Source organism: Polypterus senegalus, chromosome 13 (genome assembly GCF_016835505.1).
Source record: "Polypterus senegalus isolate Bchr_013 chromosome 13, ASM1683550v1, whole genome shotgun sequence".
Classification (NCBI taxonomy): domain Eukaryota; kingdom Metazoa; phylum Chordata; class Cladistia; order Polypteriformes; family Polypteridae; genus Polypterus; species Polypterus senegalus.
In genome coordinates, this window is record NC_053166.1 from 161,341,598 (window position 1) to 161,360,417 (window position 18,820).

At 39.4% G+C, this 18,820-nt stretch overlaps 1 protein-coding gene across 2 annotated transcripts in view; it reads right to left on the reverse strand.

Moving 5' to 3' along the window:
* Nucleotides 1–18,820, reverse strand: part of cramp1 (cramped chromatin regulator homolog 1) — a 48,128-nt gene that overhangs the window by 19,530 nt on the left and 9,778 nt on the right. For both annotated transcript variants that reach the window (XM_039776197.1, XM_039776198.1), the window contains exons 4-9: nucleotides 15,221–15,374; nucleotides 14,266–14,349; nucleotides 10,062–10,110; nucleotides 7,663–7,748; nucleotides 4,712–4,835; nucleotides 4,354–4,435 (exon numbers count right to left, since the gene is read on the reverse strand). In XM_039776197.1, the coding sequence (XP_039632131.1) occupies nucleotides 4,354–4,435; nucleotides 4,712–4,835; nucleotides 7,663–7,748; nucleotides 10,062–10,110; nucleotides 14,266–14,349; nucleotides 15,221–15,374 (579 nt within the window). The remainder of the gene's footprint in view (nucleotides 1–4,353; nucleotides 4,436–4,711; nucleotides 4,836–7,662; nucleotides 7,749–10,061; nucleotides 10,111–14,265; nucleotides 14,350–15,220; nucleotides 15,375–18,820) is intronic.

Sequence of the window (18,820 nt, forward strand, 5' to 3'; positions counted from 1 at the left end):
AGATCTCCAGTTTTCCACTGCCTTTGGATTGTGTAGGACAATCGTGAACGCAATTTTTCTAAATGAAAGGCTTACACTTCTAACGGTAATAATGCTCTGTCTCATTTCATTTGTTTCTTGCAATTATCAGCGGAATTTACAAGTTTCTACAAGTAGTACTTCAGAGATCTGTTCCAACTTTGCTTGTTTGCTTCAATTTGCAAATCTTAACTCACTTTAAATGCTACAGGCATCTACAGGTTGTAACCCATTAGCTGTTCCCTGAAGAAGGCCCATTTGAAATATTCTGAAATTTTCTTTTTATTTCAGTTTTTGCTAACCTAAACTTTAAATTTAAACCCCTGGCAGTGTACTGCTTACCTTTTCACCAATTTAGGTCATTGGATTCAATTTGAAGAAACACTGAGGTGTTCTAACACTTTCAGCCAGCAGTGTATTCATAAAATATGTCTCTCCATTATACAAAAAAAATCTTGGGATGAGGCAAGACTTTTTCAAAGAGATGAGACAAGACTTTTTCAGAGAGATAATTTCAAGTCCCGCAAGACGAGACTTTGTGCCAAGAGATGAATTGAAAATCTAACAGGTCCAAGTGGGGGGGTGGAAATAAAAGACAAACAGTAGAAGAAGAAAAGACAAAGAGTAGAATACGAAGTAGAACGTCGTAATGAGGTTCAAAATCATTGCTACGATACACATGCAGAGCGGGTTAGAGATTACAAAAGTATTCAAATCCGAAAGTCTCAAAAAACTGATAGTAAAGATCGCATTAGCGCTAACAAAAACAGAAATTATTACTCAGTAAAATAATGGAGGGTGGCACAGTGGCGCAATGGGTAGCGCTGCTGCCTCGCAGTTAGGAGACCCGGGTTCGCTTCCCTGATCCTTCCTGTGTGGAGTTTGCATGTTCTCCCCGTGTCTGTGTGGGTTCCCTCCGGGTACTCCGGTTTCCTTCCACAGTCCAAAGACATGCAGGTTAGGTGACTTGGCGATCCTAAATTGTCCCTAGTGTGTGCTAGTATGGGTGTGTGTGTTTGTATGCCCTGTGGTGGGCTGGTACCCTGCCTGGGGTTTGCTACCTGCCTTGTGCCCTGTGTTGGCTGGGATTAACTCCGGCAGACTCCCGTGACCCTGTAGTTAGGAAATAGCGGGTTGGATAATGGAAGGATGGATGAAATAATGGAACAGTGAAAAGAGATCAAATATGGACATAGGTGATATGACAGGAGTATGAAGATATTTTTAGGCTTTAAAGTTTAAATTGGAGACTTGTAGATCGTCTAATTTATGGTGCCATCAGGGAAAAGTAGTGTTTCTTCACAAAGAAGAGGCGTATCCGCGAGAAATAAAAGATTTCTTATTTGGTGAAAGTGAAATCCACAAACACTACTGCCAAAATATCCAAATCTACAATAATCTGTTCATGTTCACATCATTCAATGCTCAAAATGTAGATTTACACGATTCAGGACCATGCGCTATGAGAATCTGTGGTCCTGCAACAATTAAAGCTAATTCAAGTTTAGAATTTCAAAGAAACCACAATTCAGTCAGGTTTATATTTATGATCACAGAGAAGCGATGCAACATAGAATCGAAAGAGTTAAACGGACGGACATATTAGAACTTCTACAGTCAATAATGGATACAAATTCATACATCCAGAAGTATCGTACTTTATACTAAATTTATCTGAAAAACATGGACAAAGAAGAAGTTTTCTTGGATTTCTATATGAATTCGAAAGATCATGCTCGCATATATATAATAAATCAACATCTGACGAACTGTCAGCGATAATAGTTTTGAAAGATGGAGATACCAAACACAGAGTTTATATTCATATTTATCCAAAAGCACAGCACGATTTGTCGCAAGCGGCAGATCCAGGAAATGACTGGCGCATAGGGCCCGCACAGGGGTTAGCGAGAGAAGTGAGCAGGGGGCAGAGCCCCCTAGTATTCTAAATGAAAACATGAATATGAGACTAAAGTACAGATTGTCAGTTTTTATTACTGGCCAATGTTTTACAACATAAACAATACTGAAAGAAAAAAAAAAAAAGACATTTGTTGTGTTTAGTCCCCCAATTCCTTGGGACAATGACTGCCAGGTGATTGTAAAAGTTCAGGTGTTCATTTAGTTCTACGCCTAAAAGACCTCCGAGTTTGTAGGGTTGGTTGTAGTCATTGGAGTTTGCATTTTTTGTTTTGTATAGTGGCCTTCACGGAGTTCAGGCATTGAGCGCTGTATTTTAAATGAGAATTATTCACATGTATAGATTATACAAATTATTATAATATGCAAATATATTAGCACCTATATTATGTATTAGCACCAAAAACAGAATTTGGAAAAAAGCAGAAGGAAGAGCCAAAATGGTTCTGAAGCAAAGATTTATGGACACAAGAGCTAAAGATAAGCCTTAACCAGAGTGTTGGGAAGGGAATGAGTGGGACTGCAAATGATCTTAAGCACACCCACCAGTTTAGCTGTGAAACACAACCAACTCACTGGTCTTCACTGACAATATAAATGATGATGGCAGAAGCAGGCTGAATTCTGATCTTGTCTTCTTAAACCCAAACAATTGTCTCTAAGCTCAATGGACGGAGGTTCATAATACAGCAAGATAATGACGAGAAACATACTGGCTACCTAACCAAGGAGTTCATCAGACATTGGAGGAGTAAACATAACAAATGTCTTTTTTTTTTCTCCCAGTGTTGATTAAGGTACATGTAAAACATTTAAGAAGAAAAAGCTGACATTCTGTACGTTAGTATCATATAATCTTTTAAACTAGAATACTGTACATATATTATGAATATGTTACAAAAATAGCACATATGACCTCAGTGTCCAAGTATGCTTGCTTCTCACTGTAATTTATACAATCTCTGGCCAAAGAAAACAAAAAGTCACACAATTTATTATTTTGTTGGACCGCCTTTAGCTTTAATTATAGCATGCATTCGCTGTGGTATCATTTCGATAAGCTTATGCAATGTCACATTTATTTCTTTAAAGAGCTGCACTTCTTTTTCATCAAGATCTTGTATTGATGGTGGGAGAGTCTGACCATTGCGTAAAGTCCTCTCCAGGATATCCCATAGATTCTCAATGGGGGCAAGATCTGGAATCGGTGGTGGCCAATCTATTTGTGAAAAGGATGTCTCCTTCTCCCTGAACCACTCTTTCACAATTTGAGCCTGATGAATCCTGGCATTGTCATCTTGGAAAGTGCCCATTCCATCAGGAAAGAAAAAAAAATCCATTGATGGAAAAACCTGGTCATTCAGTATATTCAGGTAGTCAGTTGACCTTAGTTTTTTGGGCACATAAAGTTACTGGATCTAGACCTGAGCAAATGAAGCCACCCCAGGATCACAGCACTGCCCCCAAAGGCTTGTACAGTAGTAAATAGGCATGATGGGTGCATCACTTCATTCGCCTCTCTTCTTACCCTTATGCGCCCATCACTCTGGGACAGGATAAATGAGGACTTCTCAGACCAATTGGCCTTTCTCCATTGCTCCAGAGTCCAAACTTTATGCTCCCTAGCAAACTGAAGCCTCACTGATAAGTAGTTTTCTTAAGGCTACACAGCTATTAAGTCCCAATATCTTGGGTTCTCTTCGTATACTTTCACTATTAAACATAGCCAGCAGTACTACTGTTGATTTTTTACAATTGGGTTTCACCTAACATTAAAACCATCTCTGATGACGATCATTCAAGACTTTTTTTCCTCGCCCACACTTTTTCCTTAATTATGAAAGTTCACCACTATCCTTTCATGTTTAAATAATGTGTTGGTCAGTTCTTAACCCAATTTTAGTAGTTTCAGCAATCTACTTAGTCGTTTTCTTTGCTTGATGCAGGCCAATAATCTGACCCTTCTGAAACAGTGCAACATCTTTTTCACGAACACAGGATACGTCTTCCGACATGGCTGTTTAAGAAATGATAAGCTAGCTACTCACTGCATCAGTTAGGGTTAAATAAACTTGTTGCCAGCTGAAACATATTATTCACTGCAGTACTTATCCAATGGGAGACTCTTACCTATTTGCCTAGCTAAATACAGGTGGTGACGTATTTTGGCCAAGCAGTGTATATGACAGTCTTAGTGCTGATGCCATATTTGTTCAGGACAAAAGGCACACAGTCTAACACAATGCTAGAAAATACTAGCAAAGATGCAGAAAAAGAGAACAAAACATACTATAAAGATAAAAAACACTGTACAGGAAAAATATTTCACCATGGATGAATGGCACGCAGTTAGGAAGCAGGGTGGTTTGCAGGATATAAAAGCAAGAGGCCAAGGCTGTCATGTTTAAAGGATACAATGCGGTTTTCATTGACAGCCCACTTCTGTTTCAAAAACTCAATCAGGCTGGACAGTTTCCTGTGGAGTTCCACCACCATCCTAAAGCAGGAAGAAAGAAAAGAAAAAAATAAATAAATAAAAGATGGCAATCAATTCTGCTTTCTTTAACCACTGTGCAATTTTTAAGTTCATTTTTGGAGGTGGTTCTGAAATTAAATCCCAGACCACGAAGGCAGCTAAGATGGAAAGGGTTTGGGGGCTTATGGAGAAACAAGGTCTAATCTTGCCCAACCAAAGTTACCTGCACAACATAATACATTTTCCTTTTAACAACTACCCATTAGGTCATACTGCCAGAATGATGCCCAGACTCACCGCAGCCTAGGATTGTGCGACAAGCTCTGAACTCGTGCCCAGGAATGATTACTACGTGGCTGCAGCTCCACAGGCACACGCAGAGGAAGTCGTACTGGCTTCTGATCCTCCTCATCACTAATACCTACACAAGAGTAAGAGATTGCAAAAAAAAAAAAAAGACTTAGTTTCAGATTTCTCAGTAGCATTCACGGACTTCAGAAAACTAAATAGGAGAACTACAACCACTGCAGCACTAGATGAGACCGAACCATTCAAAATGCATTATTTCAAAACTTACTTAACATACTTTTACTTTTCATTCACAACATAGTAATATTTAATAAGTCCAACTTAACCATCTATCCTACATACCAGGTGCGATAGATTTTTATTTTAAGACTCCACTGGGGCTGTGCTTCAGATACACCTATGGAGTCAATTCTACAGTCAGGTCATAGCAGGTATGCATGCGCCTTCACTTCTGTTTCTCAGTATACCCTTTAAGGGGATTAAGGGCCATGTGAGGCTCCTGGGTGGTCTGCTCTTTTCTAGCAATGACAATGCAATTCATCCCCTTAGTGTGCTATCACTTTGGACCCTTGGTCACATCCCGTACAAAGTAAATGTTACTCTTCTTCATTCATGAAATTTACTAATAACACCGTGAGATTTTATGACAACAGGTCAACATGACAAACAGAAGTTTCAAAATGCTACAACACTTCACAGTATCTACAGTACAGAAGTTCTCAAATGACGAAAGGTCTTCACACGGGTGACATGTACTCTTAACCATCCATATGTATCCATGGACCATTGCAAAGGAACCATTTCTAAAATAGATTCTATTTTTTTAAAATATTTCTATCAAGTCTAGTTTTTGTCACCTTTTGCCCAACAACCCCGCATAACATGCAGCACAAATACTCTTTGGTTGAGGCTTCTTTCCCACATATGGCTTCTGTTTAGCCCCTCGCCATGCTGTTTCTAAGTTTGGAGAAATTCAAGCTCCCCAATGGGGATATTCCACATGAACATACATGCCACAGCTGCCAGAGGGAGATTTCAGACATAACTTTCTTATCCAATTTTGCCAACACTGGTCTCCCTTTTAAAAATAAAAAATACAGTATATGCTGTATAACGTACAGGATAGCAGCAGAGTAAAATTGTAGGCCACATTATGTCTGGTTTAAAGTAATGTGTATTTAATGCATTGAAATGTGTGTTTTTTTTCCCCAAACACACATGTACACAAAATCATTTCCGTTGATCAAGCAGTAAATCAAACTTGTACACTTAAAAGTCAAAGTTTTGGGAGAAATACATGCAAAGTGGGAAGGAGTGACATTCCACAATAGCAGCAATTAAAACTCAAATAACTTGTGAAAGTATCATGTCCCTCTACCCCGACTGCCTAGTAAAATTAAAGCCGCACTTTATTTATGTCAAATCAACGACTGAAATCAAAGCACAAACTTTGATTCGGGCAGGTGGCAAGAGGCAGAGGCTGTAATGTGTAAAAAATACAAAGGACAAGTGGTTATTATGGTACAGAATTTTAAAACATTCCTCGGTTAACCTGTCAGATAAATAAAATTGCGACCAAGGCATTTCACCTATTAAACTGGAATAAGCAGTGATAAAAGTAGTTACCAAAAGCACAGTGTGTGGGTTAGACCTCCCAAAGTCTCACAGAGCCAGAAATATAATACATATGTCTGGAGGCAACCGTGAATGAATTATGCTTAAACGTGGGCACGAACAATTAGACGGTTCATTCAGTTTGAAATTTCTAAAGCAATCCAACATCTCAAAAGGCGCAGCACAGAGTAAAGGCAGGGATTTAAAAAAAAAAAAAAAAATGTAAAGAGAAACCGTCCGAGAGATAGCAAGCCTGTGATGCATAAGCCTTGTATAGCTGAAGAATCTAGAAAGACCTCTGTTAAACATACAGGTGGCATGTCGTGTGTGCAGAGAACACTTCACAAGTGTTAAAAATAAATGTATCCTGTTGTAAAGCAAATGTCTTTCTGTAAAACCGAATTACACTTTGGCACTGTGAATGATGCACTACTGCCAGCTATTCGTGGTGTGTCACTCTCAATTAGGATGATACCACCGCAGTCAATGTGAGGTTGAAGGGTTTGGCATCTATGTCCACAGAAAAGAAAAAAAAAGGAAAATATGCATTTGAACAAAATGGTACGACTGCCAGCCTGTCCAGAGATTGTTCCTTCTTTACGCCCAATGATTGCTGGGCTAGGGGGCTACCCCAAGACCCTACCCTCAATACGTGGGTTAACATAATGGATGGATGGACTAAACAGTGTGCCACCACACCCAGTTAAAAACAAGTTGTTAAAGAAGAGCCACCAGAGATGTCACTTCTGTCCTCAATACATCCAAAGCAGTAAATGTGCCTAATGACACTAACGTGACCGCAACGTTTCTCAAAGATATATAAATGGATCACTTAGCTGAGCTCTTGAATTGATAACTGGTAATTTTACTTCCATTTTCTCTTAAGAGTAAAGTTTTTTGATCAGTTTTTTTTTTTCCCCCCTATCCCTGCCTTTCCATAGTTATTTTATGATAACGTGCATGGACTGGAGAAATCGGAGGGTGAGGTTTTAGGAAGAAATCCTGTGGGTGGAGCCTTTTCAGTTGCGCTGCTGCTCACTACAAACTTTTAGGCCAGTTGTCCCCAGGCATGAAATTACGGCTGGCCCTGCAAGACCATACTGCTGAATGCCACTTGCTTCTGACATCTCTCCACAATAAACTTTTAGCTGCACCAAATCAATTTTCATACACCACAATTTTTGATATAAAGGCTGTATGAAATTTTCATCTTGACTCTTGTTGTTAAATTGCACCATAAAAAGGTGGAAAATGTCCCATTTCTTTATTCTACCTCTGGCCCCAAAAATAAATAATCCTCTGTCAACAAAGGCACCTCCACTTACCATCAGGGTCACAAAGCCTCTTCAGAGCTCGACACATGGGCGCCTTGATCCTCAGTTTTCTGCCATTGTAGCGGACCGTAGTTGCCCTAGACAGGACAAAACAAACGTTTAAACAAGTATCCTCTTGCACTACTGCTTCAACAGATGGTGTCAATTAAGATTCAGACAAAAAAGAGAAATAACTTGAAAACCTGACTTGAACCAGAAAGTGTCAGAATACATCCATCCATCCACTTTCCAACCTGCTGAATCCAAACACAGGGTCACGGGGGTCTGCTGGAGCCAATCCCAGCCAACACAGGGCACAAGGCAGGAACCAATCCCAGGCAGGGTGCCAACCCACCGCAGGACACACACACACACACCAAGCACACACTAGGGCCAATTTAGAACAGAATACATTAAACGTTAATTATATGAATTGTATTTCTATTCTGACATAAAAGTAAAAGGAAAGTTGAAATTCTACATAAAATGTGGTCGTAATGACTTTTTTCAGAACTATTTAATCCATGGCAGGTGGTGTTAATAAAAGAAAAAAATACTACAAATAAAATAAATTCTATGACAGACAACACCATTACCTAATAGTACAGAGGAGAGGGACTTGGACACACCCTGCATCAACAAGTGCTTTGTGTCCCTCTGGAAGACTTATAAACCTGTGGGTGTAAACTGGGTTTTAAGATTACATCTAAATTACTCTAGAAAATGCCTTTCATAAAAGTAAATATAGACATCCCATGTCACAAAGGTCTACTGGCATGTTTTTTTGTATTCAAGCCGATATCTTTTGCAATCGCAATAAAAACACGAAATTAAACACAAACACATCATATCAGGTCATCTTGCTGGTTAATATTTTAATTAATGCGGACAGAGAAAACTGTGGTCTCTATTTCACCCCCTGACAGGAAGTGACAGCCTTGTGCTTTTGTATTTTTGTAGCCCACAGGTAATTCAACAAACAAAACTGACCGAAAAAGCACCTGATATGCGACATATGTGGACAGATGAATTCAGCAATGGAAGTGTGGCTCACAGAACTTCAGACTGGCTAATGTACTGCCCCGTATCTATGCACTGCGCAGCATTTGCAAGTGTGACATTACAGAACACCTCCTTTAGAACCCCTGAAGTCAGAAATGGCCGTGACAAACTTAACACCATGTACTTGCAAGCTCTGCAAACTGAAGCTGCTTAAGGATATTTGCTATTTGGGTAAAAGCTGAGACGAGGAAGGGATGCAGAGTTATATGAAGCCCAATCAGAATTTCTAGTAGATGTATGGAAATTAATATTTGTAGCATGCAAACTTCAATCAAAGTATGTTCTCTAATACAGTGGTAGGCAGATGGAAAAAACATTAGTATTCTGGAGCACATTAATAATTATTGTCACGCACGAGGTATACAAACTCATATCCAGTAAACAGAGGATAAGTGTCATTAAAAGAAAAAGCTCAATACATCTCATGGTTGTTTTGGTGCCCCATTGAAGTCTGTAGTGAAGCTCCTCATTTGCTTACTAAGGTGGACTGCAGTGGTGCCACACCAATTAGATGGAAAATTACACTAGACATTAAAATATGGGTCTTATTTGCTTAGATGCATACAACCCTCAAGAAAGTAAGCCAGTGGCACATTTTCAACTAGAAGTTGTGTAAAGATATCAAGCTTGTTGACTGAAGCTGCTCATCTTCAGTTTATAGGACTAGAAATCGCAGGGTATGACAAATGTGAAACACTAAAATGACTTTTCAGCACAGTTTCCCATTTCCAAAATACTGCGAGTTTGCCTCTTTTTCTCACTGGCCAATAACGTGCTGCCTGACAGAGCCAGTGCTGTACAAACACCTGCCAGGTATGGAAAGTGCGGCTGCAATCTATACACACCTACCACATTCTTTTGTGGTACATAAAACATGAGACACACAGACGGGCCTCTCTTCTATTTGCAAGGTCTGTTAAATCTGAACTTCATACTCCTCATAGCTGTAATCTACACACTGTACTTCAACCGTGTGGTCACTGGTTGTTAGCACTCATCCACTCAGAGTCTGCCCCTAAGACCTAAGGTAAAATCAAATTTGTTGGAGCAAGTTGCAGACTGGATGGACTGTGCCATTGGGTATGTCAGATTGGGAGTGCTCCATGACTATATCCAACTTGATAAGATTATGTAAATCATGTCTGAAGCTGAAAAGAAAAAAATCCACTGGAAAAGTCATGTAATATGACAAAGCCTTACCATAAGTTACAGGCAGCATACTACCAGATACCCCAAGTTATCCAAAACACTCTTGAATATGTACGATGCAGCACATACTTCACATCCCTCAAGACTCTTAGTGAGCTCTGCTTACCCAATTCAACAAGTTAGTGAAAACATCCACTTACCCAACTTGAATGAGTTCATTGAGCTTAGCAGCGTTCTTATCGTCCATACCTGAAAGATATTACATGCATATCAGAGAGAAGCCCATAACACAGACAGATCTGTAACTGCCTCTTAGCAGCCTTACAACTGAATGAAAAGCCAGGCCAAGTAAAAAGCAAACAAAATGAGTTCCTTTCCTGTTACCAGATGAATGAGAGTTAACTTGCAAAGACACTGAACAATATATGGCAGTATGTGGAGTAGAAGAAAGGCAAAGACACGACTCAAGTTTTAGTACACCTAATTATAGGGACTGATCAGTGCTAAATTTAAAGATTCTTAACAGAGTGGAGATTATACAAAAGCTGACTGAATAGACGGACTCCTGCAATGTTCTGCCTTTGAGGGGTAAAGATAGGCTGTCATTCTGTATTTATTTGACAAGGTCCACCTCTGGTTCATTTGTTCATTCATCCATAATAAGAGAAGGAAGAGAACTTTCATGTCAAATGGGTTGCTTACAAAAGGTCGCTTCACAGTACATATGGCTAAGACAGCATACTGGAAAAAACTTTGAGATTTATTATGTGAGGTTCAATATTTTCAAGCCTAAAATAATCGAGCTCTTAAACTGTGAATATAATTCAACAGAAGTGTAATTTAATGTTAATTTTGCTAAAGTTGATAAATACTTCAAAATATATTCAACAGTCAGAATACATATAGGGACTGATATTGAGCACGAGTGAAGTTTACAAAAAATATTTTTAAATGAACGTGAACTTTATTATATACAGTGATCCACCGCTGTATTGCGGTTCAGCTATTGCGCCCCCGCTATATCGCAGAAAAATTCAATAAGTTCATCCTACCTGTAGTGTACTTTGCAGCCAATTCATAACAAACCAATACGGTTTTTAATCAGTCACTACGGTAGACAAAGAGATTCACGTTACAGTACCCAGATGATTTCTTACAAGGCCCAATTATTGGCTGAGAGAGGAGACTCAACCAATCAGAGTAGGAATTTCATTCTCTTGGGCTCTGATTGCCTGCTGCTAACGTGGTGTAATCGCGCAAGAACAGCGAGCGTGGGTCCCCGACGCATCTCAGTTCTCTGCGTATCGCGTACCTTGCTTGTGGTCCAATTGTTGTGAGCAAACTTTTTGTGAACTTTTCATTTTGTTTTAAGCCCTACAATGGCTCCCAAGCGTCCTGCATCTTTCAAGAAGGGAAGGAAAACATTACACGGACGTCGTTCGCCACTACAGCTTGAATGAATCAACGGTACGCTACATTATTATTATATTATTATTGTTATTATGTTACTCATATCCATATCCCGACATCCACATATCATATGTGTTTACAAAGTGTGTTTTATTAAGTTTACATGTGTTTAAAGCGTGTGGGAGGGGTAATTTTAAGGCTTAAACTATTAAAAAAAATTTTATTTATATGGTCTTTCTATATCACGGATTTTCACTTATCACTGATGGGTTTGGAACGTAATTTCCACGATAGGCAGGGGATCACTGTAGTAGCTTAGAATTGCACTCCTACCCAGAAATATGTCAAAATAAACATAATTTTGATTGGATGGTGGACTTCAGAAATCAGGAAAAGACAGGGATCAATCATAGACTTTGTGTTAACCATAATGACTGCATTTTCTTGTGGCTTATGCATCTAGGAGCTCCTGCCTTTAGTGACCAGTAATATTTCTTCAATGATAACAACTGAAAGAGCATGTGGCCCAGGTTAGAGAGGTCTTTGATTTTATGTTTAGCACATTTCCTGACCCGTGATGTATACAGGACCTCAATGGAGTCCACTTTTAGGCCTACAATCTTTTCTGCTTTCTGAATATATCAGACTGTGGGCAGGCCGCACTTTGTGACACCCAAGGGCAGTGTTTCAGATACAGATGTGCGCAACCACGGAGCACCACAAGGAACAGGCCTGTCTCCTTTTCTCTTCACTCTGTACACCTCCAACTATAAAATATAACACCAAGCCATGTCACTTGTGGGAATTCTCAGACGATTCTGCACTTATGGGGTATATTTATAAGGAGGATGAAACAGAGTATGTTGTTTCTTGATGCAAAGAGAATTGTCTGCAAATTAACATCCACAAAAACAATAAACTGCTCATTGACTTTTGTGGCACCAAAGAGCCTCTATGTCCGGTCACTAGACAGGGAGTGGATGTAGAAGTGCGCTCCTACAAGAACTTGGTAGACCACATCCATGTCAGGTTGGACTGGTCTCTGGACAGAGAGGAACAATATAAGAATAAGCAAAACAGGTTATTTTTCCATAGTAGACTGCACTCATTTAATGTGGGAAGTGACACCCTTCACATCTTCTAAAACTCTGCGATGGCTACTGCAGTTTTCTATGCTGTAATGTGCTGGATTGGTAATATTACTTCAAGAGAGGCCCACCAAATTAACAAGGTAATTAAAAGGGCAGGCTGAGTTATGGGACACACACTGGATTCCCTGGAGGTTGAAGCAAAGTAGAAAATGGAAACAAAACCATGCCGCTATGAACAATGTTGCACATACTCTCTGTGACACAACACCACAGAGGACTTTCAGTCAACAAATTGTTCAGCAGAAGTATGTCAAGAAACTCAACTGGGGCTCCTTTAAACCAACAGAAATACGCCTGTAGTACCTCACTGGGACAGGGACAGCCAAGTCACAAGTTTTCTTTCTTCTTAAATCTTCCTTTTCGGTCATTATGGTGTGTGTTCTGACCATTGTGTACTGTATATCTATTTATTTATATAAAAAGCTTCAGTAAAAAGCCAAATTTCCTCCTGGGGACAAGTTCTGTTTATACAATACAATTTATTTTTTGTATAGCCCAAAATCACACAAGAAGTGCCGCAATGGGCTCTTAACAGGCCCTGCTTCTTGACAGCCCCCCAGCCATGACTCTCCAAGAAGACAAGGAAAAACTCCCAATAAAAACCTTGTAGGGAAAAATGGAAGAAACCTCGGGAAAGGCAGTTCAAAGATAGACCCCTTTCCAGGTAGGTTGGACGTGTCAAAAGAAGGGGGTCAATACAATACAATACACAGAACAGAACAAATCCTCAATACAGTATAAACATTTTACAAGTACGGAGCAGAATGTAACAGTAGATGATATCTAATAACACGTTGCAATAAATGTTGTGAGTGAGCAGATGCATTGCCATACCAGTGTATTATGGAGAAAGTGAGGATGCGGAGCTTTTTGCTAACAGCAGGTATGTTATGGGGAGCTCTGCTAATTATGTGAGAAATTTAAATGATTCCACTCTGTTAGAGGACTTTGTTTCTTCTTTTACAACTATGAGTGCAGGAGGTGAGCGTTTTCTTTCAAAATCCACAATCATTTTCACTATTGTGAAGGTTTTCAAGTTAAGACTGTTGACGGTGCACCAACTACCCAGCCGCTCCACCTGCTTCTGATATGGCACTTCACCCCAATCCCAAATGTCCTTGTACATTTTAAGAACATACGTTGACAAAGAAGAAAAAAAAATCTAGTGTTGTTCACTCACTTTTCCTAATATACACTTGCTTGAAGACCTCAAAACATTCATTGTCAAATAATTTCCTATAACTGGAGGATATCAGGGAGTGCCACTGTATTTGAATACAGATGGATTTATTTGTATGAATATTGCATTAAATTGATCGATAACAAAGGTTGTATGCAGTGTGTCTTTGTCTGCACCCCCAATATTTACTTCAGTACTTACTTACCCCCTTACTGACTCTCTAAAATTTACCGTTTAACCCGTAATAACAGAGGATGTACAATGGAATGTAAATATTACGGTGATGCATATGCCAAATAAACGGAGTATTTCTGAGGGTATATACAGACCTTCATTCACAGTGAACACTGCAAAGCAATATAATCAAAAACACATGTTTCCATCTTATATCTGAGGAAGGGTGCAGCTGGTGTAAAAAAAAATAAAAATAAATAAAAAAAAATGTTAAGCTGGCAATCCAGCCTGAAACCATAAGAGCGAAGGGGCAAGTGGGGACATTCAGAAATACACAAAAGTGGAGATAAAAAAACAAACATGAAGGCAGGCTAAAAGTGACCACAGGGTGAGAAGGCCAGTGTATGTCAAGGTGTCAATATGAGCAGATTAGGAAATCTGCATTAGTGCAGTTAAGGATTAAATAGGAGGTGAAAAAGGAAGACTTACAGCCACCAATCTTCTTCCGTAGTTCAGCGTAACAGATGAGTCCATAAAGTTCCTGAGAGGACTTTTTTAGATTCCGGGAAAAAACTAAAAGTAATTTATACACACATAGAACTAAATCAATTTTTTGATGAAACACTCACATATTCAATTACATAAAAAGAAAAACATTTATAATCAAGAGGGTCAAAAGCTGTATAATTCTGAAGGGATAATTGTGGTTCCCCAAACGTACGGCTGAGAATTTCATAGATGGCTCGAGCGCAGGCTTTACTCATCTCCTGTTTTGAGATAAGACTTTATGTTACACATAACCGGTACCACCAATCAGTGCTTTAAAGTCTTCACCTGCATGACTCTTTGCATTTTCTCCATAACTGGGCTCAATTTTATCTGTGCTCTTTACAAAACCAGTCTTGGGTGCCCAAGGTATTTGGGATGCAGAAAGAGTTTCTGCCAGCTGGCAGACATCATTACCATCCGTTTGCTCAGAGCCACTAACACGTCCACATGAATCTATAACATTTCAAGAAGTGGGAAAATGTTGCTTTGGAGACCCTTTGGAGAGGGCCTTGCATTCTCATAGGCACTTCATCCAATTAAGGGTATGCAGGGGCAGATTCAAACTCAGCAGCACCAGGCACAAAGCAAGAACCAGTCCACTGCAAAACACTCATGTAAGTTTTAACAGAATAACCCAAAAACTGAACAAGAAATAAAAACTACTACTCCGACAAGAGGACATTCAAACCTCACACAGACATCATCCACACATGGGATTTAAACCCAGAACGACTGATATGCAAGACACTACTCACTATGCTAAGCTAAACACTATGCCACTATGGCGCCTCCTCTTGAAAAGGTGCCTGTTTATTACAGTTAAAATATTATTTAACAACTGGAATAGAAACATGCAAAAGCATTTTGACAACTCAGGGAAAGAAGGCTCACTCACCATTGTTTGAGTCGATGTACTTGGATATTTTGTGCCAAGTGCGATAGTAGAAGTGCCGCACCTGCTCCTTATTCTTTACCATGCTGGCAGGCTTGCCCTTCTTCTTGTACTTTAGTGCAATGTTGTTCTGTATGGCTTCAAAATCCTTGCCATGCTGTTGGAGATGTAAACACAAATGAATTTAAACCAAACGCCAACTGCAGATTTAAAACAACACCCAAGACCTCCGATCACCTGTGAAGGGAGCTAGTGAAACTGAACTGATGAGACTTGGTAGACAGACTCGGCAGACAGGAAGACGGCTTTTTACAGAAACTCAGAAAATAACAGACAGACACACCAAATACACACCAGAACTACTAAAAATAATGAAAACCTTTTACTTGGCTAATGATAAGAGAGCAGTCACAGTGAGGCATTACAAAGGCTTATTTTCTTAGGTTTAAGAATATAGCAATCTAATAAATAATGTGATTCCAAAAAACACAACATTAAAAACAATTCTCTAAACTGCTTACATCTCTCCCTTACTTTTTCTTTCCTGCCTAGCTAAGAATTCACATGGCAATTAAGTGTAACCATTAAAATGAAGCGTAGTTTTTAAGTCAACAAATAATGAGGATCCCGACATCTTCTGACCAACACTTCATCATGCCCGGCAGTTAATTAGTCAGATGCCTGCCCCCGACTACTCACTGAAGCTGTAACTGAAGACAAAGTGCCACCCCAAGGTAAATATCTGAAGAGCATGGCTTCCACTCCCTATATTTTTCATCAGCTTCACCCGGATTCTTGGTTCTTTCAAGCAGCCACAACATACTCCAGTCCAAACCACAACTTTTTAAATGTAGGATTTTACATTTGAAAGACAAAGAGGGGAAAAACAAAAAAAAAAACCAAAAAACACATTCACCTATTCATTTATTTTTACTTCATTTTACTCTGTCTGGAGTCCTAGCCGACTAGAACCAACCCCAGCACAAAACAAGCCTACGGGATAACAACGAAGCCAGTTTTTAAAGAATGGCCTTTGGTTGCTTAGATAGCCGATGTATCAATTTATTGCTTAAAACACATTAGGACTATTAATTTATAATAAAACACTCATCAAAATAAACATGCCAGAGGAATGTAAAGTTTACTTTAAAGACACATTTTCCCCTTTATTATTTTTATATAATGCTAATATTATATCATCTCTATTTTCATTACCATATCACATAATCATCTCATCAAACTTCCATCCATCCATTTTCCAACCCGCTGAATCCGAACACAGGGTCACGGGGGTCTGCTGGAGCCAATCCCAGCCAACACAGGGCACAAAGCAGGAACCAATCCTGGGCAGGGTGCCAACCCACCACAGGACACACACACATACACACCCACGCACCAAACACACACTGGGGCCAATTTAGAATCACCAGTCCACCTAACCGGCATGTCTTTGGAGTGTGGGAGGAAACCGGAGCATCTCATCAAACTTGGCTTCCGAAAATATATATAGAAAGTACCAAGACCACTGTTGGTGTCGAAAGTGAAGTTCTGTGTTAAAAAATGATTATCTTTCAAAAACAGTTAGCAAGACCATTAATGACTACACTCATTTCCACCCTTCCAAAATTTAGTTAATATTACATACTAGCTGCCTAGAAACTATTGAAATCGTGAGCAAAAAAAAATTGAAAGGAACTACTCTGGGCGTCTCTCTCCTAGGAGGATTCGTTTTGCTGACATACTCGCCTCGCTTGTGTATTAGCAGCGAGAGGAAAAGTAAAAGGGATACCGTTTTGCCGATGTTAGCAGCTAATCGGCTTTATCTTTCTTCAGAGGTTTAATTTTGCGGACATGCTGGCCCTGCTTGTGTTATTAGCAGCTAAGCGAGCTTTCCTCGGAGGTGGAGCCCTTACCCAGAATCCACCTCTCACTTCTGGGCCGGATAGACACATACACATCAACGTGTAGACGTTTAAAACTTTTTGGTGGTCTTTGGTATCTTGGATATAAAATGACAACAAACTACACATGTACAAAAAGTTGAAAGACTAAACTAAGCAAGCAATGGGGTGAGGTCTGAGATGAGTGAATGAAGGAGTCTGTAAAGACAATGCGACCATCCAACCAAAAAAGTAAAACCAATTATAGACTCTCTTAAGGCTGAAGAAGTGAACCGTATGCAATTTTTAAAACTATGTCTAATCCAGAGTCTGGGTTTCTTCTCATAAATATTGAATTTTCTAAAGCAGCACTGCGCAAGTCAATCGATTTCTAGTAACAGAACACAACATCCCACTTAACAACATTCGACACAACAAATACTGTATATCAAAACCAGTAACGGCGCACTGCATACACTTGACTTGAGCGTTCTTAGTTTTCCTCCTCTTTCTTTCTCTGTACGTTTAGCATTCGTTTGCTCAGAGTTTGATGCGCTTGCTGCTTCCTGATCAGCTCTTTTTATCTCCACCCTAGCGGCCCACTTCTTCTATTCTTTCGTCGGCATCTTTTCCTGTTAAAACTGATTAAGTCAGTGTTTGTGTTGCAATTACTTAGTACGTTTTCCTTAATTTGCTGAATGATTTAAGATATGAAGAGGTAGGGGAAGTGATGGCGAAGGTGGCAGGGAATGAGAACAGCGCCCGTACACGTGCCACATGGCTGCCCTGCTGACCACTGCCGAGAGTTGATTCTACAATAAAACAAAATAAAAATAAAACAGAGGAATAACCTTAGAGGTCAATCATCACCCTAAAAGTGGAAAGTAGACGTCACGTCGTACACGTGTACCAAATTTCAGGTCAGAATTTCAAACGGTTTGTGAGCTCCAGGTGATTTACAATCCTGGACAGACAAACGGACAGCCACGGTAGCATATTACATATAAAGATAAACAGGACAGGCAAGTCCTGCAATAACAGACTAACATGTCTAATAGTAGTAAGCAGGACAAGAAAAGAATCCAAGGGGTAACATGTCATGCGAGCTCCAAAAAACCCCAGTGCTTTGGTGGAAGCACAGCAACAGCAAAACTGGTAAGAGTCTAAAACTGAGATAAATTTTCCCTTGCAAGGGAAAATGTAACACAAGTGTTTAGGATCAGATGCCCTGACACTCCCTAAAGGCTGTAAATAAAAATGCATGTTTTCATGCCGAGAATGAATTTAAAGAAGTGGCACCTCACTGCATTTACCATTTTCTCAATTTTGCATTTAGAATTAGAAAGATAAATCACTGATCATTGTGTCTGGTAATGAATATTTAAATATATCTCTAATTAGCAGGTACTTAAAAAAAAAAAAATTATACCACATTTAAATTTCACACCAAGTCTTGGAGGTGAAATCAAAGTATTATCAATGTGCAAGTGTCTAAGAGTTTGAATACAATGCAGACAGAAACTGGAGAGTATTTCAACAAAGGTGGAAAGGTGTGATTAACTTTTAAGAGTGCAATTGACAATAATGACAAAACCATTCAAGTGCAAATTGTTTGGTGTTCTGAGCCACTATATTTTCCCTTCCCCAGGTGCACACAAGTATAGAAAATATAGAAAACAGTCTTTTTAAAGTAATGCAAACAGGTATCCAGGATCCCCGAGCC